This window comes from Harpia harpyja, chromosome 3 (assembly GCF_026419915.1).
Source record: "Harpia harpyja isolate bHarHar1 chromosome 3, bHarHar1 primary haplotype, whole genome shotgun sequence".
Taxonomy (NCBI): Eukaryota; Metazoa; Chordata; class Aves; order Accipitriformes; family Accipitridae; genus Harpia; species Harpia harpyja.
Genome location: NC_068942.1, coordinates 31815746 through 31841439, shown reverse-complemented (window position 1 = coordinate 31841439; position 25694 = coordinate 31815746). Strand labels below are relative to the sequence as shown.

General features: G+C 39.4%; 1 protein-coding gene across 2 annotated transcripts in view; it reads right to left on the bottom strand.

Moving 5' to 3' along the window:
- The window catches only part of KHDRBS2 (KH RNA binding domain containing, signal transduction associated 2), a 405822-nt gene that overhangs the window by 196838 nt on the left and 183290 nt on the right, over positions 1 to 25694 (bottom strand). For both annotated transcript variants that reach the window (XR_008234391.1, XM_052781831.1), the window contains exon 4: positions 15609 to 15755. Coding sequence is in view for 1 of the 2 variants with exons in the window: in XM_052781831.1 (XP_052637791.1) it covers positions 15609 to 15755 (147 nt within the window). In the remaining variant the exon portion in view is untranslated. The remainder of the gene's footprint in view (positions 1 to 15608; positions 15756 to 25694) is intronic.

Sequence of the window (25694 nt, the reverse complement as noted above, 5' to 3'; positions counted from 1 at the left end):
AAATGCTTCCATCACACATAAAATGAAAAATATAAAACTAAACAATATAAAAAAGTATTGTTTTCTCATAGATGTTGGAATTCATTTTTCATAACTAAAATAATTACAATATTTATGCTACAGTTCATTTAAAAGCTACATTTCCTGAGAATTTAAACAAAATTTAAGGCACCTAAATTTTTCATAGATGCTGGAACCACAGATAGTATCTTTCTACTGCTATTCATCAATTTTTTTATTGTTTTTTATTCATTTAAACTAATTTAATTTTCTTAATTCCCCTTGGTTTTCCTTTCACCTTCCCATCCTGTTATTTTTATTTTCTCCATTCTTTTATGCCTTATATGTGGTCCCATCTCCAGATAGCAGAGATGGGACAAACACCAGCTTAGAGGATCTCAGAGAGATGCTCACTGGTGGGATCTAGCAGCTGGCACAGAGCATGTAATGGTACCCACAACAAAGTGCAGAAAAGATCCCCTTTTTTTAAGCGCTATCTAGCGGGGAAAGAAGAGACAGGAAGATGGTATTTTACTGCAAGGACAATGTTCACAAGAGAAGATTCAGGCCCTCAGATAATAGAAGTTAGAGCTTTCTTCAGGCAAAGGATGGAGTGTAGCTGTGCATGTGTTACAGACCACTTCATCTGCGCAAGAAAACAAAACGTTCCTTAAACTTCTGCTCTTACGACATAGGAAGAAAAAAATGTATAATGGGACTGACTTAATCTTGGGGATATCTGCTAGATATCATAACATGGAACTGAAACAAAACTATAATCTTGCTAAAAGAGGCTAGGTTGTAATTGCTTAAAGAAAAGACTGAGTTGAATGTAGAGGAAGTCAGCAGTGAAACTATCCTGACAGACAGTGTAGGCTTGACTTAAAAATTAGTTGATGCCTAGGTACACACTGATTTTGGTATGTTTTCTGTAATTGCCTATCAGGAATACTATGTACATTCAACATTTTAAGAGGGTGACCCTTTTGAAACTTGAGTTGTTCTTGGCATACCTGTCCGGGAATGTGAGTCTGCAGCCAGAAATGTTCCTGAAAGCTGGGAGCTGTTGAAGAGCATCCTGCAGGCTGCCCACATAACCCAAATGCCACAAATATTAAAAAGGCAGCACTGGGCAACAAGCTATTTAGGTGAAATGCCCATTTCAGAACAAAAACAACATAAAAATGACAGTAAGAAGGATGGACAAGTATTTTTTTAACATAGGTGACTGATAATGGAAGCAAAAGATATCAGTGAAATGAGGGTCATTGGTATGATTAAGGGCAACATACAGGCATTTGGAAACACAGTATGACTACTCCCTTCAATTCTCCTCCACCCCACTCCAAAAAGCAGGTCAAACAGAGTTATGTTTGTAGAGGAAGTTGTAAAGACCGTTACAGAAAACACTGAGACATTTAACTCATGTTTCAGTTCTGTATTTGCAATGAAAACTGAGGTGTTATTTACCCCACCTGATGTGGATAGAAAGTTTTACCTCTCTAACAGAATAGGAGGTGAGACTGTTTCCACTGTATGCAATCATTTCCAGATCAGCCACCTCAGCTGCACTTTTTATCAGTTGATGTCTTGATTTAAAACTGAGATGGAATTAGCACGGATTACACTGTATGGTTTGCAAACTGGTATTATGGTATAGTTATTTAAATTATTATTATTATTTGAGAGAAATCAAAATGCAGAGCAATGTCCTCAGAAATCGCTTCCTGGCTCAACACTATTAAATAGCCTTGCTAACTATTTGGACAATTATATCAAATCTTTTTTGGTACTGCCCTGTAAACTAGTGGGTGGTAAAAATGTGAAGGCTGAATTAATATCACAAATCTACGTGGTTATTCTGACTACAGGGTCAGGATTCAAGAGTTGACATGAGAGAGCAGTCAAACAGAAAAAAAAAAAAGTCTTATGAAATGAGGCTTACCAGCAACATGCTGTCTACTGAAGAACTGGTTTGAGGAAACATCTGATTTCTTTGACACTCTCTCTCTCTGAAGACCAAAAGGGACAACCGACAGCTGGAAAGAGGAGGAGGTGCTTATAATGGGGAAAAGACACAGAACTACTGACTGGAAACTGAATTTAGGGGCAAAACCCTCCAACCTTGAAAACAGACATAGTTTCCTACCAGTAAGGGTAACCAGAGTTTAGAAGGAAGATGATGAATGCCAGATCATCTGGAGCACTTGAAGTGAGATTTGATATTTTTCTGAAACATGTATTTAGTACTCCATTTAGGAGAAATTCTACCAAACTGTATGGGCTGGGACTCAAAGGGAATAGTTGTACTTCCTGTTTTCAGAAACCGTGAATCTATAAATTCTCCCTTGATTTTCTCTTCACAAGTTCTGGCAACAGAGAACTGCCTAGATTATTCCCATCACGATCAATAAATGTCTAAAGAAGATGTGCATAAGTCTCTCAGAAGGGTCAAGAAGCTTTTCTGACCCCAATATGATACCAGGCAGATGCATTCTTTCCTATCCTTATACCTATTTTCCCTAGAAATATTTGTGAGCCACAAGAAACCTGCCACCCTTTGAGACAGGACACCAGTCGGTTTATGCCAGTAGAGAGAACCTCTCAGGTGCACCGCGTAATGCTTTACTCATGTACACAGAAGGAAAACTGCCAGGTTTAGTATCAAAAAGGGCTTCTCCCTCCCTTCCTGATTCTTGGTCTCTGATCAGGCTGGTTGGAAAGATTCATTTGTCCACAAACAGAAGTCCTGAGCTGCGCATTCAGGCAGCCTTCCTCACCTGCAGTGGGTGCCAGGCAGTAGCAGAGCACTTCTCCTGCAGAGCAGGATGCACAACTAAATCTGGGGGTCTCGGTATGAGGGGAGCTGGATGAAATTTAGCAGCCTAACATTATATAATAATATGCTACACAATATTATAGCAATATGCTTTCTAATAAGTATAGCAATATATATCATTATACCAAACACAATACATAAGGTATAATAATATATAATAATATACACAAACTCAATGTAGAGTCTCTGTTCCCACTGGCCTTAAACTACATAAAATCACTTTTAGCTCAGAACTGATTAAAGGGCTGAAGTACAAGTCAAGATTTAATTGATATACTGTATGAATAGCCTCTGACTATGGCCCCTGGATAGAGTAATTTACATAAAAACAGGCTAGGGTTTGGCAGAAAATGAAATACATTCAGATTTTGTTTGTTTGCCATTTTAATAATACGGATATGACTCAGACAGCTGTTTAGTTTGAAATGTGACACAGGAGAAATTATTTTTTAAGTGATATTGCAATACGTGATTGCACTACAAAACAAAATGGGCTTTTGCATTCCAGCAGAAGATAGGATCTCTGACCATGCAAAAATCTGAGCTCTGAGTAAAGACTGATTAACCAAATTAAAACAGAGATCTCTTTAAACATACTGCAACATATTCACACTGATTGGGAGACAGATGGAGATGGTAAAACCCCATTCTCATGCAGGTATGCAATAGCATATCAGGGACTCATACCATTTTATGACATGAATCACCCAGTGTACCACATTGAAAATGTGGTAGTGAAGCAGACTGTCAGGATTCCCATTGCACAAATATTTTTCAGAGCTTTATATCACCTCTGTCTTTAACTGCACCTGCTTTCAGTTTGGTATGCAAGCTCCTACCCTGGATGCAGTTCGTTTTACAGACCCATATAAATCTATGAAGTGCTTTTCAAAGCAAGATACACAGAAAAGTGTAGACCAGCCAATATCCAAGGCTCAATCTGTCTTTCTGATGTGTTTACAGGCCGAAAAGAAATCTCAATCAAAATCAGAGGAAAATCTTTGTTTACATTAGCATTCCTTCGTTTCACCAATTTTTAACTGATCAGTTTAAGGACAATGACTGGACAGAGATTATAGCTGTTTATTGTGTAACTTAGCACCATGTTACCTATGCAAATGCTCTTTTTGACACTGAGGGGATTTTCTTAGCCCCTCTGAGAAACAGCTGTGGTTTCCTGAACCTGCTGTAATTACTGTTATTATACACCTCTTGATTGCTTTTCCCCATCTGTTTTAACTCAGTGGCCCATGTGTGTTTGGCACCTAAGGAAATCCTACAGACTAGGGACTTGTGACTAGATTAAAACAGCTCAGAACTAGTGTCTTTAGAACAAAGCATTATTTATGCACTTCCTCAAAAGTAACAATGATGTAAAGCAAAAAATGAAAACAATGAACAGCTATTAATTTTCACTCTAAAAGTGCTTTTTTTTTCTCTGCAAAGTTCTCCATGACCTTTTGAAGCCCTCACTGGTTGGAAAAAGTCACCTGCCTGTGACTCCCTGCCAGTTGTCCCACTGACAATTCTGGGACAGTGTATGTCTATTCATTTAACCCTAATCTTAGAGCCTAATTAAGAGCCCAGGGTCAACTACTGTTCAATATCTTACTTTTGAATTTTAACACAGTTTAGAAAAGTGAAGAAACAACCAAAAGGAAAATTCTGAAAAATAAGGACTTTCCATTGTTTTCGGTTCCTTCTTGTACTGTCCTGCTCAGGCTAACTCTGTGGTAAGTATCCATTATAAACAGAAATGGAAGTATCTACCTTAATCAGAAATAGCCACAGATCCTGCTCAGCTTGTCACACTGCTTCTAAAAATTTCTCACTTCCTCCAGTCTGGCCCTAAACCCTCTGATTTTCAAGAGTGCTGTAATCGAGGTGTTCCTCACTGGGTCATTCACAAGTCATGCAGCCATGAAAATTATGCCGAAGTTGAATTAGTGTCCAACAGACACAAATCTTGTTCTAGCATGTCTAAAGCAGATAGTTCCATTTTTTTTCCGTGTTTAGTTAGTAGGAAGTGTAAAAATAAACTGCCTGCATCAAAGAGTTTTCAAACAGTTGAGAGAAAATGGCAAGCAAGTAGGTAGATAGTAATTGTACTCAAGTCCTTTAAATGGGAAATATGAGATATTTCCTCTTGAGCATGCTTTTGTTGACTTCTGCATCCATCCTCAGCCTTCCTCTCTGAACAACCTCCTGCCTCTATTCGCTAGTGAGATTCTGTCCCATCATTCCCAGCTGACTCCCATTTACAGTTTTGGGTACCAGACTGCCCCACTCCTCTTTCTCCATAAGGTCTCCAGTCACCTCTGAACAAAACTGATCACTAGGCTCTAGTGTCATCATGTGACTCTTCAGAAAGGTTATGCTTCATATAGACTTTCTTTTATAAACAGGCTTATGTACCTATGAGAGTTTCATTTTGTTTTAATCTTAAGTCGCCAATGGTTTCCCTTTGTAGTCAATGGACTATGGGCAGCTCCAGAGAATGGTCCCTCTCTTATTAAAATCCTTTTCTAGTTTCACACTTCCTTTATCTGGAGGTATGTCTCTCATTTTGATGCTTCCAAAGTAAAGTGTCTAAACCTAGCAGGGAGACAAGATAAGATGCATCCCAATTCTCAGCATTTTTTGCATGAATGCACAAAAGCCTAAGTGGGCTGATGGCTGGGGATGCACTTTGAGGCACCACTCTCACACAAGAAGTCTCTTCACCTGCTTAGTGGCTACAGATTTTGCTACAGGGTCTAAGTATTTCACCACCTGTGCCCCTCTGTAGGTCCCACCCAAAGGAACCCACTGGGTTGAAAAAGAAATATGCTGAAATGAACCAATCTAATATCAAGATGCACATCTCCATCTTCAAAATTTGATACACAAACCAGGTCTGACAGACAAAGAAGTTTCACATACCAATTCCTTAATAAAATTGCTACAGACACACCGATTTAGGGAAACTTTCTTATTAAGAAGTTTTGAGCCCTGTCACTTACATCATACGAGTGATAGATTTTTACAGGACTATCAGGTGTCCCTAACACAATTTTATCAAGAAATATGAAATCAGATTTGTTGACAAATTTATTTTTATCAAGCTATAAAAAACATTAAAGCAGTGGTTAGATTCCTTTCTCAATTTTTTTCTAAGTTTCAGTCTTTCCCAGCCATTTGGTGAAGGCCCAGTGTCAGGCTGGTCGCAGCACTACCACCACATAGTCACGCTACTACCGCAAGTTTTTCTTTCACTGGCCACGGTTCTACTCCACTGCTTGGAATTGCAACCCAATTAGCTTTTGACTTACTGGTCAACTCCAGCTGTATCTGACAAATGTCCCGTAGTCCTAAAGCAGTTTCATGAAAGTGCTCATCCAGAAGGGTGAGGAAGGTACTGTTAGTGCCCATCCTGAAGAGCAAATGCCCACATAAGGTCAGCCAAAAAAACCACAAATGAAAGAAGTTGTGAATGTCTGGAATGCATAAAGCTTTCAGACAGAGCACACACCCCCTACCTGACCCCCCCAAATCCAAACACAAGACACGAAGTCATTAGAAATCAGCCTTCATTAGCTCTGCTGCTCACAGAACTGCTCTCAGACCAGCACGCTACGACCTCTTCTCCAGTTTCCTGACTTTTTTCTAAACAGGTCTTCTTAAAATTAACATTACTGTACTAGTAATTGCAAAGTATCGCATCATTTCAGTAAGGTACAACTACGCCATCCTATATTTTTCCAGCTACACAACTGACATTTATGGAAACATTCTGCTTTTCCTGCATCATTAACGTTATTGATGAAGTTACCATCTCCAGGGATTGAAGTCTGTATCTTTTTTAGGATTCCTTTTATTTCTAACGTTCCTTGAACTCATTTGTATTATCATCGCATTGCTGGCCACAGATTTCCTTCACATCTATTCCATTAAATATGGAATTTTTATTTTATAAATATAATTGCTATTAATCTGTCTTCTGCATCTTTTCCTGATTTTTATACAGTGATTAAGTTCTTGCCACGCCTTCATCACTGAAGCTGAACCAAAACCATATTAAAGTTATTGTTTTTCTGTAGAAAGCTGTTTTCATAGTCAACCAAGAATCTTTTCTTTTCCACTTGATATTTGAACTTGTTTTTTCTTTTAAAAGTCTCTCATGCCAGTGAAGTTTTGTCATATTATTCCTTGCCATCAGGACACTTTAAACCTTTCAAAAACATCAGGAATATATACAAATCTATATCCTTCACTTACTGAAAGCTTCTCACGTTTGCACATACTGAATGTATTCAGGCTGTTGTCACTGGTCTTGTAGAAGTCCATTCTGTGGATGAATGTACCTTTATCCTTCATACAGACAAATTCTGCACAGGTTTAAGTCGTATGGCATGGCGCAGAGCAAATGAGACATCCATTTTTAAAGATCTCCAGGGATGGAGATCAAAACTCTCATCAGCCACATCAAAAGTTGTCAAAGGGTAAGAGAGAGCACCTTGTTGATTAACAATTCTCTCTTTGGTTATAGCAGAGAGAATATTAAGGATAGCTGGGCTGTTTTTATAATATTCTGTTTTCTAGGGGAAGAGTTTATTGAGTGATTCAAAAAATCTGTTTTGCTCATCATATTTATAAATTATATAAAAAAATTGAATAGTGAAGTGACAGTATTTCATTTAAAGTTATTCAGGGCAATAAAAATCTCAAGGTTACTGCAAAGAATTGCTGAAAGATCTCATTATACTCCATTAGAAATAAAACTGGCAGAAAAAAATGGAGTGCTAACAAATGCAAAATAATTCACATGAAAATAATTAAACTTAAGTATTGATAAACATTAAAATACTGAAAGTAAATAGCTGTAGACTAGCTATATTATCATTCAAAAAAGATGACCTGGATTTTTGACAAATGCCATTTGGAAAACATCAAATCAGTGCAAGCTGGAAGAATGGTGGACAGTACTAGAAAAAAACCTGACACTAAACCATAAAATAACACAAGACCCATTTCATTAGTGTGCTGCTTCTTGACTGCTAAGATGAAGCTACTGTGTGCCGTCCTGGCCATCCCATCCCATCCCATCCCAACAACAACAAAGAAGGCGTAAGCTAAGGAAGACACAAAAAGACGTGGAAAGGATAGTCAGAGGTATGTCACGGGGATAATCAGAGCTACCTCCGCTTCTGTACAAGAGAAAATGGGGGGCTCAGAAAAGAAACAAGTCCAGAGCAATGTACAAGTGAGGACCGGAGTTACGATTATCCATTGCTTTTAACCATGCATGGAGATGAGGGCACTCATAAAGTGTTAAGCAGTGGCTTTAAAACAAGAGGAAGTGGGCTTTTGTTTTTTTTTTTTTGTTTCTATGCACAGTGCATAATTGAACTGTCAAACTCATTGCCACCTGATGTTTTTCTGAGGCCAAAAACTTAACTAAGGTTCAACAAAGCATTTGACAAGCTCAGGGAAGAGAAGAAAGGTCTACTGCAGGGTATAATGCATGATGGTCTGGATACAGCCTTGAAAAGATTCAATTTTTGACTGCTGGAAGCTGAAAGAACACAACAGAGGAAGATTACTCTGTATTTGTGCTTTTTCTTTTATGCTTTCCTAAGTGAGCATAACTCAGCATCCTCAACTGGCTACGCTGATCTTCGCTACATTAAAAAGAAATAGATATAAAGTTTAAAAATGCCACCAAATCTTCTCTCTTCCCCTTTTTTTGAAAACAAGCAAAGAAACAAAAACCCAAAACAAAGTCCAAACCCCAACTCAGTGCCTGGGTATTATTTGCAGTATGCTTTTCAATTTGAATTAAGGCAGGAAGAGACATCTTTTATTTGAGTCTACCTCCACGAATGAATTGAACCTCAAAAATCCCATTGTCATTTTGCTGAAATAAGTGAAAGAGAGATAGAGTAACCTGGCTAAGCCACAAACCAATTCCTTAAAAGAGCCAAAATAAATAACTCTTATCTCCTTGCTTTCAGTCTTACTTTATAATCCCAATATTGTCCTTTTCTTTCCTCATATTGATGGCTGAAAAAAAAAAGACTAATATATATGATGGAAACACATAACAACATCTCACACATCTTTTTTTTTTTATCATTACAAAGTAATTCTTCGCATGAAAAACAAGTATTTTAGATATACTTTTCATGCCTGCTTTTATATAGAACCACATGGAATTTTGTTTTCAGGCCATGAAGTTGCGGCCTCTTCACCGGGTCAAATACCCAACCTTTATTGATGGCATGATTGGCCAAATTGGTACTCACACACACAGAGCTCTTAAATGAAATGCCAGATGTGTAGGAGGGTCTGGTGGTCCCTCTGAGGCGCAGGCGTTTGTACAGTCTAATGTGCAATACCACAGCCAACTTCTTGCTACATATTACAGCCCTGCTATTAAGAAACCAGGAGCAATACCACAGAATACAAATTTCTCTGCGTGAATTTTATCACCTACGCCCAAATAATTGCTTCTCATCTGCCACTGGTGAAAAACTTACATCCTAGCAAGAGGAAGCAGCAAGACAAGCCTATAAAATTGCTGATGAATACAGACTCACCAAGCAAGTTGTAAATATTTCTTTAAACTACAGCCATGTCTCAATAGTATGCTCAGATTAATCGTCAGTGTAAAATGCCTGATCAGGTTAATGACTCCGGTTAATCTGAAAGGCAAAACAAAGGGCTGGCTCTGGCAATAAGGCTGTGCCTTTTATATTGATTCCTTTGTGTGTCATGGAGAGATCACCAAGGGATTGGTTTCACAGACTAAATATCTCTCTGGCATATCTAAAAAGGTCTTAATCCCCTCAGAGTGGGAGTACCAACCCGTAAAGCACAGGTGAGGCTGTGAAGTAGCTCTACCACCTTGAAGCAGCTGGGGAGCAAAGCCTTGGCAAAAGGTCCTCATTGGTCTGGCAGGCCACAGGCGACCCACTCGTCACGACGCAAATTTAAAGACATCTGAGGAATTACGCGCTCTTTGTGTTGCTAGCCATTTTATAGTTTCAGAGCAGAAAGAACCAGTAGTCTATAACACTAAGAACATAACAATTCAGTCAGCTGAGAAGTACTGGAGTTTATTTTTCAATTAAAAAGGCTGTTTTAATGTACGTCTCCACCCCCAAACCTCCACTTTGAGGGATAGCTTTAGGGTTGTTTTCATCACACTTAAAGTGAGTGATTCAAACTACGCAAGTTCTGCTGCTCGATCAGCCAACATAATGGTTAAGAAAAACACCAGAGTCTGTAAAAAGTCAAGAACCACTGTCCACAAGTTATGGTAACTCTCTTGAGTACACTTGTGTTTGAACATATTTATAATAATTTTAAGTAAAGTTTAGGAAAAAAAGCTGTGAAGAGGTAAAGCTCTATGACATTCTAGGCCTTGACAGAATCTCTGAATTTTTTTTCCTTGATTATCAAAACTTGTGTGTGAAATTGCCAGAGATTTTGCACACTGGGAAAAACAGAACCCAGCACAACAGAAACAGCTGCTCAAATAATTTCTTTAACACAGGCTTAAATTAATTACTGTAGCAATTATTTCTTACTGCAAGTATCTTTGCAGAATATGCAAGTATGAATTATTTACTTTGACAGGTATAAAAGATGTCTCTCTCAGAGATGGAGCTGTGCCACTGCTCACCATCATAGTTAGGGAAATATTTTGCCTGTTGAGGTTCTTCGAAAGAGGACAAAAAGACTGACACCCCCCACCCCCAATAATATAGCTTATTTAGAAACAAAAGTAAGATTACAAAACCATGGAGTGTTAAATGGTATGTAAACAGAGATTTCATGTTATACTGCAGCACAGAAGAAATTCAGATGGCTAATAAAAAAATGTGCAAAATAAATGTCATATACCTACATGTACTTGTTATGAACCAGTCAAAACTGTGTTTTGCCAAGAAATTGTTACTGTGTACTGTATATAGTACAATACAGCCAGCACAACATGGCATAACAGATCATTAGTAACTTTGGTCTGTAGTATGTATGAGTTACTATATAGAGAGTAAATGTATGTTTGAAGTAAAACAATTTCTTCTGAAGCATTAGCTAGAGAAAGACCTTCAAGGGATTAAACTCTACTTTAAGATTATTTAATGATTCCCACTGAAACAACTGCTATTGAAGTTTGTTTTCAATTCCCCCCAGATCTGAATTTTTTCATACATACTTCTGGTATGAATAACTTCCAGTATGAAATTAGTAACTTTTTATTTCACTGAAAGGCTCTTTTTCCTCACTAATTTTCCATCTTTATTTAGGAAGACTGAAGAGCTGATGCTGGAAGCTGGATCAGTGAGAACACTTATTCTTCTTAAATGACTGGTAAGAAAATTACTTTAATCAATGGTATGGAGCAAGGGGAGATGAAAGGATTTAAGTTAACTACTCACTAAGAGATTTAGGCACCTACAAGAAAGTCTGGAAGTCATTGTAGCCTGAATTCACAGCAACAACATAAAAACCTTCATTCACCTGCTGCCTCATCACGCTAATTCCTAATAAAGGAATCTGATCTGATCTGATCAGCACCCTTAGAAAACACTGAGGTATCCAGGCAGATGATCACGAGCGATTGTCCATCAACTGGACTGCTTTAAATGACCATGTGTTTATTCCCAGCCCTTGAGTGGTGCCAATATGCCTCAAGTTAAAGCGGATATAAGTGGCTAGGAAAATGTATGCAAATAAGTTGAACAGCAGCTCTTAAAGTGGTAATTGGTTCAATTTCTGATCATCTGACCGCACAGTTGTAAACACTCTTTTTAAAGCGGTCGTGTCACTGCAGCTGCAACCTGCCCTCTACATAATAGCTCCCTATTACAGAGCACTCACACATGAAATGAATGATCAGTATCTGCTTCCCTCTTCGTCCCAAGGGATGCTAACCATGTCAAAAATGCTCTGCTTAAAGGGATAAAACGGTTATCAGAAAAAGATTTTGCATGTGTTAGGAAGCACAGAACTCCTAAAGATGCTATAGCCCCTTACTGTAAGGAAATAATAGCTTGTTCAGAAAATATATTTGTATGTTTGGACGTAAATCAGAATGATATAGTCGTATCTGATAAGAATAATGGAGCATTTCATTGCTTGTTAATGGTGAAGAAAGCTGCACAGCATTTAATAGCTATGAACCTTTTAAAATCAGAAGAGCTTGAAAAGCTTCTAACCTATTTCCCCCCATATTGGCCATTTTAAACATCTCCCCTTCTAGTTCACTGACCCTGCATCCCATTCTGAGGCACTGAGACATAACATCAGCCTTAGGTTCCTCACCCGGTCCTAGGTCCCTGGCAGTCTGGGGTCAGAAGTACTTGGCAGTCAGATACCGATGAATTTTATCGAAATCTGTGTTGGCCACAGATGTCCTCCTTCTAAGCATCCCTACTGTTCGTACTTTCCACATAGCTAATACTGGATAACTTACATTATGTTAACATCAGTTCCAAATTTGATCTTTACCCTAAAACCTTGACTTGGGGGAGCACATCCTGGTTTTCATTTTCACTAGGTTGCCAAAAAATCGATGGAGCAGGCAGTTGTGTTTCGAAACTCCAAGGTATTAATCCTATTTACTTAACCATTGGTCTTTTGATCTGTCATATTTCGATTATATTCAAATTTTCATATTGAGAGTAAACATCAAAATAAAACAGAGCACAATATCTAGATAGCAATTGAATACAAGACCCCTCCGGCAAAAGCCAAAGTTTTGGATAAAACCCACAAAAGATCTAGCGAAGTCAGCTGCAAAGTAAATCTTACCCAGCAGTTAGCAACACCCCGACGGCAGCTCCCACACGGAACTCAAGCCGTTTGCAAAACGGCAGCAGCAGACAGTAAATGAAGCCGCTTGGCTGTAAAAGCATGTCAGGCAGTGGGTGATCTACCGAAGGCTGCAGATGCTGGGGGCTCAACCATTCCCCGAAATGCCTGTTGGAGGGATCCCAAGGCAGCACCTGAGGCCGAGCTGCCTGCAGCTTTGAAATGTGTTAACATGTGGAACAGCCAGTGCCGACAGTGGTACTTAGCTTCTACCTCTCACTTGGAGGTGAGATCTTCACTAGTAAAAACTTTGATACTATTCTTGGACAAGGTCTAAGGTGAAAATGAAGTGATCAAATTTAAATCAAAAGTACTTGTTCATTAAAACTTTGCTTTGGTTAATAAATGTTCTTTTTTTTTTTTCCTCAGTCCTATTCCACACTTTTCTCTTTTTCTATTATTACGTTTTCTTGGCACTTATTTTAAAATCCAGTCTCATTAAAACTTACAGATTAAGTATAAAAACATTATTCCATCTTACTGACACAATCAGTGTCATTTCCAAGGGCAATATTTCACTTAAACTTCACAAAATGTATAAGCAATGTTGAAAACTCATTTGAATAGTTTATTACATCCTTGATTTGGCATAAATAAAACTGTTAGGTTCTACTGCTTTCACCCCTGTCATGCAATTCTAGTATTCACTACTGCAATAAATTAGGTCTTATAAACAGCAAAACATCATAAAACAAATCCAAGAGATGCTGTAAATAAGGAACAAAAAGGAAATTATCTAGTGGAAGCTTTTTGAGTGTAAACCCCTTGACACATGTTGTAACCAGCAAGTTAATAATTGCTTTGTAAATTGTAAATCTGAAACGAAGCAGAGGGGATAAAACTAACACACAAGCCATAAAGTACAATTGTTACTTGTTTGGAGTGATTATTGCCGCTGACAACCAAGTTCAAAATTTTGTAACAAAGAACCTGTTTTTACTTCTCCTCCAGTGTAGCTATTATACTTGTGCTGGAAAACACATATAATCTTTAACAATAAATAATGTGTCACACAAAATACATGCTTGGGCAGATGCTGAATATTTACAACAGCAACATGCCACAAATTTTAACACCACTTTCATCACACGCTGCTCTCTCTCCCTTATTCACCCAGAACAGATTTCCTCAGGTTGGACAGAATATGTAATGGATTTTAAAAATCCAGGGGGGCATAGGAACGGGTACCATCATCACTGCGTCGTGCTATAATGCAGGAGCTCTCTTCCAGAATGAAGAGGATATACAAAGACAACTTTAAACAGGAACCTCTTACAGAAACAAATTAAAGTTTGGCAAAGTCATGAACAACTAGAAATAGGGTTATCCAAAGGACAGAGACTGGCAATCTTTGTAATTGGCCTTGTTACCATTTTTAGCTACAACACTCCAGACTTTTCAGGAATGTGTTACTTAACTACAAATCTTCTTCCAATGTTATGGCTTGGCAGATCTTCACCATTAACTTGCAGCCAAATTGTCATTCCATGTTATGTTGCCAGTATTACAACACTGACCTAATTTGTCCCTTGTATTATATATTCAACACAGAGTAAGAAATCATGAAAAAAATGCTTTCTTGTCTCATGGTTATTTCCCAGAATTTGAAGTGGTATTTTATTACCAGTGTTCCCAAACTGGAAGCATAATAAGGCGATGGAAAAGGAGAATCAGAAAGATAGAGTCAACTTGTTAAAATATAGCTCATTTATGGGCACCCACTTGGTGCCAACAAACTTTATGATTTAAAACAAATATCCAGCTGTTTATTTTTAACAATTTTAAGTTACTTATTTTGTAATCTTAAAAAAATGTTTAGTTACTCTAAAATATTTGAACATTTTCAATACTGTACTTAAATACTGTTCTTGTAATGTATTCACCTTTCCCCCCACCAAGAAGCCACCACCAAATAAAACGTTTAAGTTCTGCCGTGCAAATACGTGCATGCCTCACCTGAACATCTCTTATCTTGGCTTCATATTACTCATAATAAAAAGGCTTTCATTGAATCCTTCCATTATTATCGAGAGATATGAACAGTTATTGCACTTCATTTTTTTTATCACAAATAGAAACAAGCTCCCATTATATTTTTTTTTAAGGAATGCAGGTTCTGAACATTTTTAGAGTGCTAAATAGTCTTAGGATAGACCTCAGATGATGACTCACATAATTCTAGTACTACACAAAGCAACCTTTACTTAGCATTTAGCATGCATATGCTTAAATTCTAGGATAAATTTTAAGTATGAAAATATCATGGAATACTGTATAAATGTGGAGAAAATAAATTTCAGAGTTTGATAGAAAATCAATAAACAAAAAGGTAAATATTTCAGAAAGTGATATATTTAAAATAAATCGAACTGAAAAGGTTCCCAGGTTTAGAATATGTTTCTGCGCTCTCCTAGCTGATGGAGGATTGCTAAACTGTGGTCTGAGTCACGACAAGCTGTCTGAACAGAAACGTCTGAGGAATGTTTTGCTCATGCTGTCTGCTCCACAAGAAATTCATTAACTCCATTAGCAAGATATTTGTCTATATCATTATATATACAAAAATGTTTTTTACAGACTTAAATATTCAAAAATCTTGAAAGTGTACTCACATACTAATGACTAATGTCTGCAACCAAAAAAAAAGTAATCCACCCTTCCCTCCAAAAACCAAGAAAGGAAAGCAAAAAACAATGACAAATGGAAATAATAAAACATCTAGAAAATACATCAGGGGATCAACTGTGACAATTAATGGCCTGTTTGGCATCCCCTGAGATGAAAGAATGAAAGATGAATGTTCAACAGGACTTTTTTTTTTTCCTTGAGCTAAAGGTGCTTAAAGAAGGCACAAATTCAATCCAGCAAAACTAAAACCAGTCACAGAAGAATGCTATAAGCCACTTACAGGAACGAGGAATTTTTTTATTTCTTCCAAGGCATGACTCATACGAGAATACGCCTCTCCAGGTGGAGCAAACACTTCAATTAATACGTGAAGCTCATCACTCAAGTGCGCGTATTTGGCTTCTCCACTTTTCCTTAGTTCTTCCTCCTATGAAAAAAGGGTGGGGTTTTTTTTAGAACTGGGAATCTGCTAATTTTGCATTGATTTAGCATTTACAGAGAACATGACAAAAGGACATAATATAAGCAGACTTCTAAACCCCTTGAGAAATAAAAGTCTAGTACAAGCCACTTAAAGATTTAAAAATCAATTTTGAGTGTTTGAATGATAAAACCAGCATAATTATCATCTAAAACAGATTTTAATCAGCACAGTGAAAAAAATGCTAAATACTCCAGAAGTGAGTACTGAAATATTAATTCCATAATGGAAAAGCTGCATTAATCTCTCTGAATCTCAGCTGTTCACAAAAAAATGCATGTGGGTTGGGGCAATCCCAAGCACACCTACAGGCTGGGCAGAGAATGGATTGAGAGCAGCCCTGAGGAGAAGGACTCGGGGGTGTTGGTTGATGAGAAGCTCAATATGACCCAGCAACGTGCGCTCACAGCCCAGAAAGCCGACCGTATCCTGGCCTACATAACAAGAAGCGCGACCAGCAGGTCGAGGGAGGGGATTCTGCCCCTCTGCTCCGATCAGGTGAGACCCCACCTGCAGTACTGCGTCCAGATCTGGGGTCCTCAGCATAAGGAGGACATGGACCTGTTGGAGCGGGTCAGAGGAGGGACACGGAGATGGTCAGAGGGCTGGAGCACCTCTCCTGTGAAGACAGGCTGAGAGAGTTGGGGTGGTTCAGCCTGGAGAAGACAAGGCTCCGGAGGAGACCTTATAGCAGCCTGCCAGTACCTAAAGGGGGCCTACAAGAAGCTGGAGAGAGACTTTTTACAAGGGCATGTAGTGATAGGACAAGGGGTAATGGCTTTAAACTGGAAGAGGGTAGATTTAGATGAGAGGTAAGGAAGAAGTTCTTCACCGTGAGGGTGGTGAGGCACTGGAACAGGTTGCCCAGAGAGGTTGTCCTCATCCCTGGCAGTGTTCAAGGCCAGGTTGGATGGGGCTTTGAGCAACCTGGCCTAGCGGAAGGTGTCCCTGCCCATGGCAGGGGGCTTGAAACTAGATGGTCTTTAAGGTCCCTTCCAACCCAAACCATTCTGTGATTCTATGAACTAAAATAAAGATCCATTTAACCATTCTGGAGCACTTTAACAAATGCTATTGTTTATTAAAGTCTTTAAATTATCAAATGAATATCTGCAGGCTGTACATTTTAGTATTGCTAAAGGAAAGTATGCCCTAGTACTTCTATTTGAGACATGAGGTCTCAGTTTCAGTCCCAGTACCGATATATGGTACCTATGCAACCTAACGTACACTGGTTAAGATGGTGATTCACCTCAGCTAGATTTATCTTGACAATCTTTGGGTCCCGGTTTTCCAGCTATAAAATAACCCTAATAATCTACCTTATGTTAATGTTCTGAACCGTCACTCCAGTTTCTTATACAAGGCTTTGAGTTCGTGAATGTAAATTGTAATGCACATTCATAGCAGTTACCTCTGCATAAAAAGCAAAGGTATAAAATAGTGATCATCTTAATGGCATTGGCTGTGACAACATAATGAAAAATTTATGTCATTACTACACAAGATAGCAATAAGTAATGCTGAAGAAATGACGAGTTGAAAACTGAAGTCTTCAAAAATATTTTGAGAAATGTAATTTTGAAGAAAATATGTGTATCTGCATTCTATAGATGGAAAACATAATTACAGAAAAAGAAGTAAACTCATTTGCTTGAAATTGGCTAAGAAGTTATAGATTTTAGTAGATACTAAAATAATACTTTATTAATATTTAGATGTCTAAGATATAAAAATTGTAACAATAGGTTACAATTGTTATTTACTTCGCTTATTTAATTCTACATTAACTTCACTTATTTTAGCCTTGCCTAATTTACATCATTGCTTGACACCAAAAATATTTGCACGATACTATGCTTCAAACAATACACATACAGTTCTTTATATCTACAGTAAAGATCCAGCCCCAAGGACTTTCTGATTTTTCACAGAATACACAATGGTTACATCCTTTAGCTCCAGAGCCCTAGGTCTGACTCCATGGTAAGTCAACGTTTTGCAGATGATGATAAAATCATAACTCAATAAATGTGATCCAGGATTTTATTTTAAAAAGTTGAAAAATGACATAACTGTTTTCAACTAAAAACTGAAAATTAAGATAAGCAGCACAGGTGGTAGAACATTTTTGTCTTTAAGTATCTTTGGCATTTTAGCTTATCACTGAAATCTCACTGAAATGTCCATAAGAACCAGAGCATACTATAACAGTCTATCATGAGATGTTACAGTACTTTTCAGTTTTCTGGAAAAAAACCATTTGATTGCAGCTTCTGGAATAATTCAACATGAAGTATTTCAACAGAATTAAGTTTTAATAGTTATAAAGCGACATCCTAGTAATTGCTGAAAGTTTCTTTCATATTGCTTTTTTAAGATTCTTAAATAACAGAAAGCTCCAAAAGTTGTCTTTCAGGAGAAGACTGCCAACAAACTTTGCAAAAAATATAAATTGGATTTTTTTTCCAAGTAGAAAAAGTAAAAAATAATGTTTGGCTCATTATTTTGATGAAGATTTTGCACTGCTAAGACATCAGTAAGATAATTTTATAACGCAGACCTGTCTTACAGAAAGTTAGATACATGCTTGTATGGTGGTAACGACAGTAATGATGTTTCTCTTTTATTTTCTCAGCAAACTCAGGAATTCTTAAAACACATCATATTATAACCTTCCTCCTAGGTTCAGCACATGCTTTCTGTCACTACTCAGCAGTCATTTCTATAGTTGTTAGAAACAGCAGGCTAGGGCCGTGAGATCCTTAACATTTCCTTCTGAGCCTATCTAATGATGTTTTTTCTCGTGCAACGCATGGGGTTAAAGACTGAATTTTCACACAGTATTTCTTCCCGCAACGGGGCAAAATGTCAGAAAAATGCTTCTTTTATTGCAAGCGCGTGCGTTGATAGAGAGAAACTTAAACCACTTCAGGAAAAATATGGAAGAGTAAGAACTCACAGACCTTGTGAGCACGGTACCAAGCTTTGCTTCCCAAAGCCAGTGAATGTATTTTAGGACCGAATGTAGCCTTACGTTTAATCGTATGTCAGGTATCAGGAATCTAACAAGCAAAACAACAGACATAACTTGCACTATTGAGGAGACACTCGTCAATATGGAAGGTTACACCTACCCGGCAGGTAATACAGCTTTCCAAGTGCAGTGCGGATGAATGGGCTCTCCCAGGAGCACGTGAAGTTGGACAACACCTCTGTAAGTCTTCATTAGCAAGCAGCACAACCCAACTGCACAGCAAAATGGTCAGTGCTGCGGATCCAACATCCACACTACTTATATTTAGGATGACAGTGTTACCCCCTCTCTAGCACTTCAGTGGGTTTTGCTTCCTGCTAGTTGTAGGCTGGTTGCACAATCTGAGTTCCCATTAGAAGTCAGAGGGCCTTCCTGGAGCCCAGCTCTGGTTTAGTTTCATAGGACAGGAGTCTAGTTCATGCCCCGTGATCTCTGTTCACTGGAAGTAATGGCCCAGTCATTGGGAATGATCAGGAGGCTCTCCTCTAAACTGCACTTCTGATTCAAACTAGAACACTAATGAATGAACACCCTATGTAGTACTGGTAGGGACCGAAACAGATTATGAAACTTTCTAGCATCTGTTACAGGAAGGCAAACTGAGTGAGATTGTTATTTATAAGGCTATCTGGGTGCTGTTGGCCTTGCAAGACTCTGCACCCCTAAAGGTCTCCAATGCTCCAGCTCAATTACCTGTGGACTTCAGCTGTTTCTCATACAATTCTGCCTTAACCGCCTGTGAGGTGCAGCTATTCCCCATGGTGCTGTCTCGAACTTTTGTCGGATTCTCATAGCTTTTTCTGTTCTACGATACCCCACGTCACGCCCAGCAGTTTTACAGACCCTATTCAGCTTGCACAGGCTTGGCCAGGGTCTACCCAGCAGCCCAGTCGTCCGCCCACAGCCGTAGCACGGGAATTGTAACTGCTTAAGACCACTCGTGTAGACATGAATCGAATCTCAGTGAAAGACAATGTGCATTGAAAGCCTGCTGGATTCGCTGTAGCGAACTACCCTGAAAACAATCAAAATGCAGTTAAGTCTTAGGCACTGGATCTTAGGGGAAAAAAAAACCCCACAACAAACCTGGGACCTGATCAGTTCTGATTTATAAAACAAATGGAATAGATTCCCTGGGCTTCTGGATCAGTGATGGCAATCTCTCTTGGTATTGACTCTTAAGTTAATAATATGGTTCTTATTTACTGCATGGTGATGACGTTTAACTCCGCTGCGAGTTGAGCACAGCAGAGGAAACACACACCACCCTCCAGAGACAACTGCCTCCTTGTCCTGATCCTCTTCCACTCCCTTTTGCACGCCAATTCCCTTCATCTCTCAAGACTGACAGTACTGTACTCCATACCCGAACCCAGCTCTCCTCACATTCTGTGCTTCGGGCTTCCTTCATCCTCATCGGCTGCCTTACAGCACGTCTGTCACACAGTGCTGAAGTCCACCCGCCCTTAACCTGACGCATGGCTCCATAGCCCAGTCCCTCATAAAAGGTAACAGGTATTTTGAAACACCGGCTGGGTTTTATAATTTCCAGTTGACCAAAGCAGGAAAAATGAATTATAAAACTCTATAGCAGAAATTTGAGGAGTACCGACCTCTGCAAAAGTGAAGCATGTGAGTGATAATAACATAAAGGCCAAGAAAAATGATGAATTCTCTCTGGATGAGAAAGCAGCCTTACCATTTTAAAAGGATGCGTGCTGACAGAGAACTGATTTCTAGCTGCAACCCCGGCCAAAATGCTTGAATAAAACTACTGGAAGGAACTTGAAAGAACAAATGGAGTTTGCATAGCAAACACAACCCAGATTGATGAACAAAAAGTGTCCTCATAAAATTGAAATAACCAGAATATCCAAGAATAATAGAAGAGAAACCTGCAGCAGGATTTGTGTAGATCTCAGAGATAAATTTTATCAATACAATACATAGAACTTCCTATAAAGTTACAAATGCAGCTATGAAAAGAAACAACAGGTACTTGAAGAACAATATAAGAACTGCAGTGGATTTCCTGTCTTGCAAGAGTTTGCAAATAAAAGCATAGCGCAGAGATTAGACAAAGATGATAATCACAGCGCTGTTGCTACAGAGGCATTATTCATAAGATCAATGGACAATGCTACAGAAGAAAATTAATGAGGATGCAGTTTGACAAGTGCAAACCTATTAATTTTTAATCTGGACATAAATGCAAAAATCAAGATGTTGTCTGCAACAGTGACTGTAGTAGAAGTAACAAGTGAACTATACGGCAACAAGTAAATCAGAATAGATATAGTTTCTTGGTGGTATCTGTTTTGGGGTTAAAAAGCTTTCAGGTCCTAGGTCCGTCAGTGGAGAAAGAGAACAACGAAAAAAGAGGAGCAATTTGAGAATGGATGAGGTGGAATGGGACAGTTCTCAGCAGACTACAGAGCAAAGCTGAAAGAGCTTAGCCATCCCTAGACTCTTGTTTTTAAACCAGTTATTCTCACTCCAGGAAGAAGAATAAAGAAGATGGAGACGGTGAGTACATGAGAAGACCTCACACAGCAGAGTGGAGAGAGGGGGTGTACAACACCTGCAGTCAGCCACAGAGACTGCACAATGAAATACAGGCATGTAAAAAGAACATTGCTTACAACAGAGGAAATTTTTGGAGATACAGGTGACAACAATTATTTTTCTATACTTGATGCATCATTAAAATTCTTGTACTTACTTTGGTGAAATGGAGCAGAGATTTTTGTACATTCAGTATTGCCTTGGGCAAACAGGCCCTTCAATTCAAGGGTGCTTTATCTCCTGATGCTTTTCATAATGAAATACAACAACATCTTAATGGCAAAGAGGTACTAAGCTGTACCTAGATCATATTTTTATTTAGATAGGTGAGAAGGAAAACAGAAGACAAATCAGTAGAATGCGATAACACAACCATTGAATCACTATCGAAAGAGCCCAAACATCTGCGGTGAACATTAGATGAATGAAAAATATAAATTCTGTGAAAGAAATTAAATGTGTAGGAGAAAGGTTAACACATTAAAGCGGTACATGCCAAAGCTGACCACTGTGACCAATAACTAGTGATCTATGTATAAATTACCTGCCAGAAAAATGATAGAGCAGACACAGAGTTCACAAACCTACAAATGATCCTACACTTGTACAAATCTAAGCAAAACTAAAGCAGCAGAGGTAAGAATCACCTGGTCATTAGACAACTGCTGCTAGAACTAAACAAGCCAAAGATGTTCAATGAATATAACCAGTGAATTGCAAGTTTGCAAAGCTAATGCAGGAAATTAAAGATCCTCAAGAAATGCACAATTGCCATACGTAAAGACACTTCCTAAGAAGATTATGTTCATCTTAAAACTTATGATTACAACTAGGGACCACTGCATTCAGGGTGCCTTCAGATTCAGGAAGAAGACTTTGCCTTAATTAATGAGAGTACAAAATGTCATGTTTTTATTTATGAGACGCTAATTACCGATTTGTTGCAACCAAGTTACAAAGTAGGCCGGTTGAACTCCCACCAAGCTGTTACACTCCTATGGGCAAAAACATACCTTATATGAAGTTTGGGGTTTTTTTCTTCCTAAAGTTGTAAAAGTCTAATCAAAGAATTATTAGTAGTCTAGTTCCATACTAACGCTTGCAGCTGAAATTACATGTAGGTGAAATGAGATATACACAAACTTTCTAGTGTCTGACCCTTTCCCCGGTGTTAGGCTCACCTTTCCACTGCCCTGAGGGGTCCTGAGGTTAATGGCTTCAGCTGGGGAGGGCATTGCTGTGAGCTGGCAGCACCTTGAGTCCTTTGCTGCGAGATGTGTAATACTGATGGTGACAATTCCTTCCTCCTCTCGCCAGGAAGCACTTGGGGTAATTTTTAGGTTTGCGAGCATGCTAGATAAGTTCTCTTTCTTTCTCCATCGTTTTGCAGCTCCACTCCTGTCCTGGTTTCAGCTGGGATAGTTAGTTGTCTTCCTAGTAGCTGGTACAGTGCTGTGTTTTGAGTTCAGTATGAGAAGAATGTGGATAACACACTGATGTTTCCAGTTGTTGCCAAGTAGTGTTTAGACTAAAGTCAAGGATTTTTCAGCTTCTCATGCCCAGCCAGCGAGAAGGCTGGAGGGGCACAAGAGGTTGGCACAGGACACAGCCAGGGCAGCTGACCCAAACTGGCCAAAGGGGTATTCCATACCATGTGAGGTCACGTCCAGTATAGAAACTGGGGGGAGTGGCGGCGGGGGGGATCGCGGCTCGGGGATTAACTGGGTGTCGATCGGCGGGTGGTGAGCAATTGCACTGCGCATCATTTGTACATTCCAATCCTTTCATTATTGCTGTTGTCGTTTTATTAGTGTTTTCATTATCATTATTAGTTTCTTCTTTTCTGTTCTATTAAACCGTTCTTATCTCAACCCACGGGTTTTGCTGCTTTTCCCGATTTTCTCCCCCATCCCACTGGGTGGGGGGGAGTGAGTGAGCGGCTGCGTGGTGTTTAGTTGCTGGCTGGGGTTAAACCACGACAACTGCCCACCCAAACTCGGTACATATGGTAAGTTTTACACATGCCGCGTAGTTCCTCTTTGCTCTCTTTGGTCCTCGCCAAGTGATTTCACCCAGCTCCCCGGGTCGCGCTCCCTCCATGACCGGCGGCTGACCTCGGCGCCAAGGCCCCGTTTTCGGCCCCGGAGCCTTCCTCATCACCCCGCGCCTGTGCCCGCAAGTCCCCCTCTTCCCCCGCACTCCCCTAAGGCTGCAGTTTGATCCTAGGGCCCTAGCAGCGCCCTCGGCGCGGAGTTAACGACTTCTTGCCGCTCCCCGTCAGTCACCAAGGCGGTACAGACGCAGGCGGGAGCCAACGCAAGGCGGGTGAGGAGCGCCGGGCCCTCAGGCAGCTGCCGCAGCCGGAGCCCAGGCCGCGTCCCGCCACAGGCGACGGCCGCACCCTGCTGCTGGGGTACAGGGGAACGAAAACATCACCTACCAACTGCCTGCGCTGAGCGGGGCTGAAAAACACTCCGGGGACGCAGAGCGGGTTTTTGCGGCTACAAACGTCTGATTTCCAACCTAAACGCAGGCCTGCCTGCGGCCTAGCTGCTGTCGGCGCACTCCCGAGTTCAATCAGCGGATTGCGACGCTCGATTATTCGCGTGGCTGTCCCCGGGGTTAAAAACAGTCATTTGGGCTCCGCCGCAGAGGGAGCTGTGGTCGCTGGAGCTACTGCGGAGGACGAGCCTCTGCCCAGAGCGACCACGGCGGGCGAGCGCTGCCCACCCTGCCGAACCTCGCCACCGCGCTCCGAAGGGCTCCTCGCCATCGCACGGGCTTTTGTTCGACCACAGCGGGCCGCGGGCAGTCGGGCGCTGAATCCACGCGCTCAAAAGGATAAACGCGGTTATTCAGCGATTTAAAAAAAATTGAGGGTAGAGAGATTTTATAGTGGCTGATGACAGCGTAAGAACTTTAAGAGCTTACTGTGTCAAAAATAAAGCAACGGGCCTGCGGCAGAAGAGAAAAACATCCTTTTGAGCAAAGCAGGCATAGCTTTGTTTACACTGGTTGGAGGAAAACGTACTTTCTTCTCCTCGTCTATCGTTCTTACTTTCTGGAAATTATTTCACTAGTTCTATTACACCTTGCTAGCTCTATTTATTTCATTGTGTTTGGAGCCAAGTGATCTTGGTTTTATAAATTTTAATCCCTGTTTTTTAGAGACAGAGAAGGTGAACAGTTACCTTAATGTGATACAAATGTTATAGACACTAGAAAGCTCTACTAATGTTTTAGGTAATTCAACAAGCTAGCTGATGACAAATTATCAGACATCTTGAAAAGAAAGTTAACTGTATTTATGCTAAGAATTCTATACACTGACAATAATAGTAGGATATTTATTTATCTGTAATTCTTATTAATCAGGAAACATTCATCTCGATATCTGTGAAGTATAAACAGTATTCTCAAAAGCTGTGTTTAATCAAAAATAGTATTTGCTATTTAAAATATATAAACTGGAAAATTTAAATTGAGTATCTACATCCTCTTCTTTTTTTCTTCTCTGTCATTAAGTTTATTATTATTATTATTATTATTATTATTATTATTATTCCTATGAGAACGCAGCTTTTTCTCCAAGGAATAAACAGGCAGAATATTTGTATCATTAAGATTTGCAAAAGGCATTCTGTCTTTAAGTATAGGGACTTGTATGAAAATAAATGTTTTGAAGATCTCAAGGTTCTGAATGAATTCTTTTGCTATGCACTACTGAACTGAAATATAAGTCAACTCCAGTTGTATAGTAGTCAAGTACTTTACAGAGTTTGGTTTTGGTCACCTGAAGGAAATAGTAGAAAGAGTATTTCTACCACACAGAAAATTCTGGAGGGAAAAATCCATGCCTAACCTATTTTATGTATAAGCAGAATGAAAAACTTGTATTTCCAAAGAGTCAATCAGCAGAAGGCTAATGTGTGCACTTACCTTTGACTACAAAGGAAACTGAAGCTTCACTTTGGGAATTCATTTATTTGTATATTTAAACCCAATTTCACAATGAAAGCTCCAAGGACACACTTAAAGGTAACTACTTGCTTAACCACCCATTTGATGATGGATGCTTCCCCAAATACCGGCCTAGAGAATAAATCCACTGATGCACATAGGCATTACTTGGGAGCCTAATTGCTATAGTAGGTGCCTACATAAAGAGATCTCCAAGCCTTTCCCAATCTAACTGCGTAACCTACTCACTTAGCTTATAGCTGCAGAAGAACTAAACCACCCAGGATTTAGGCATGATTTTGATCCTAAACACCAGATTGTGG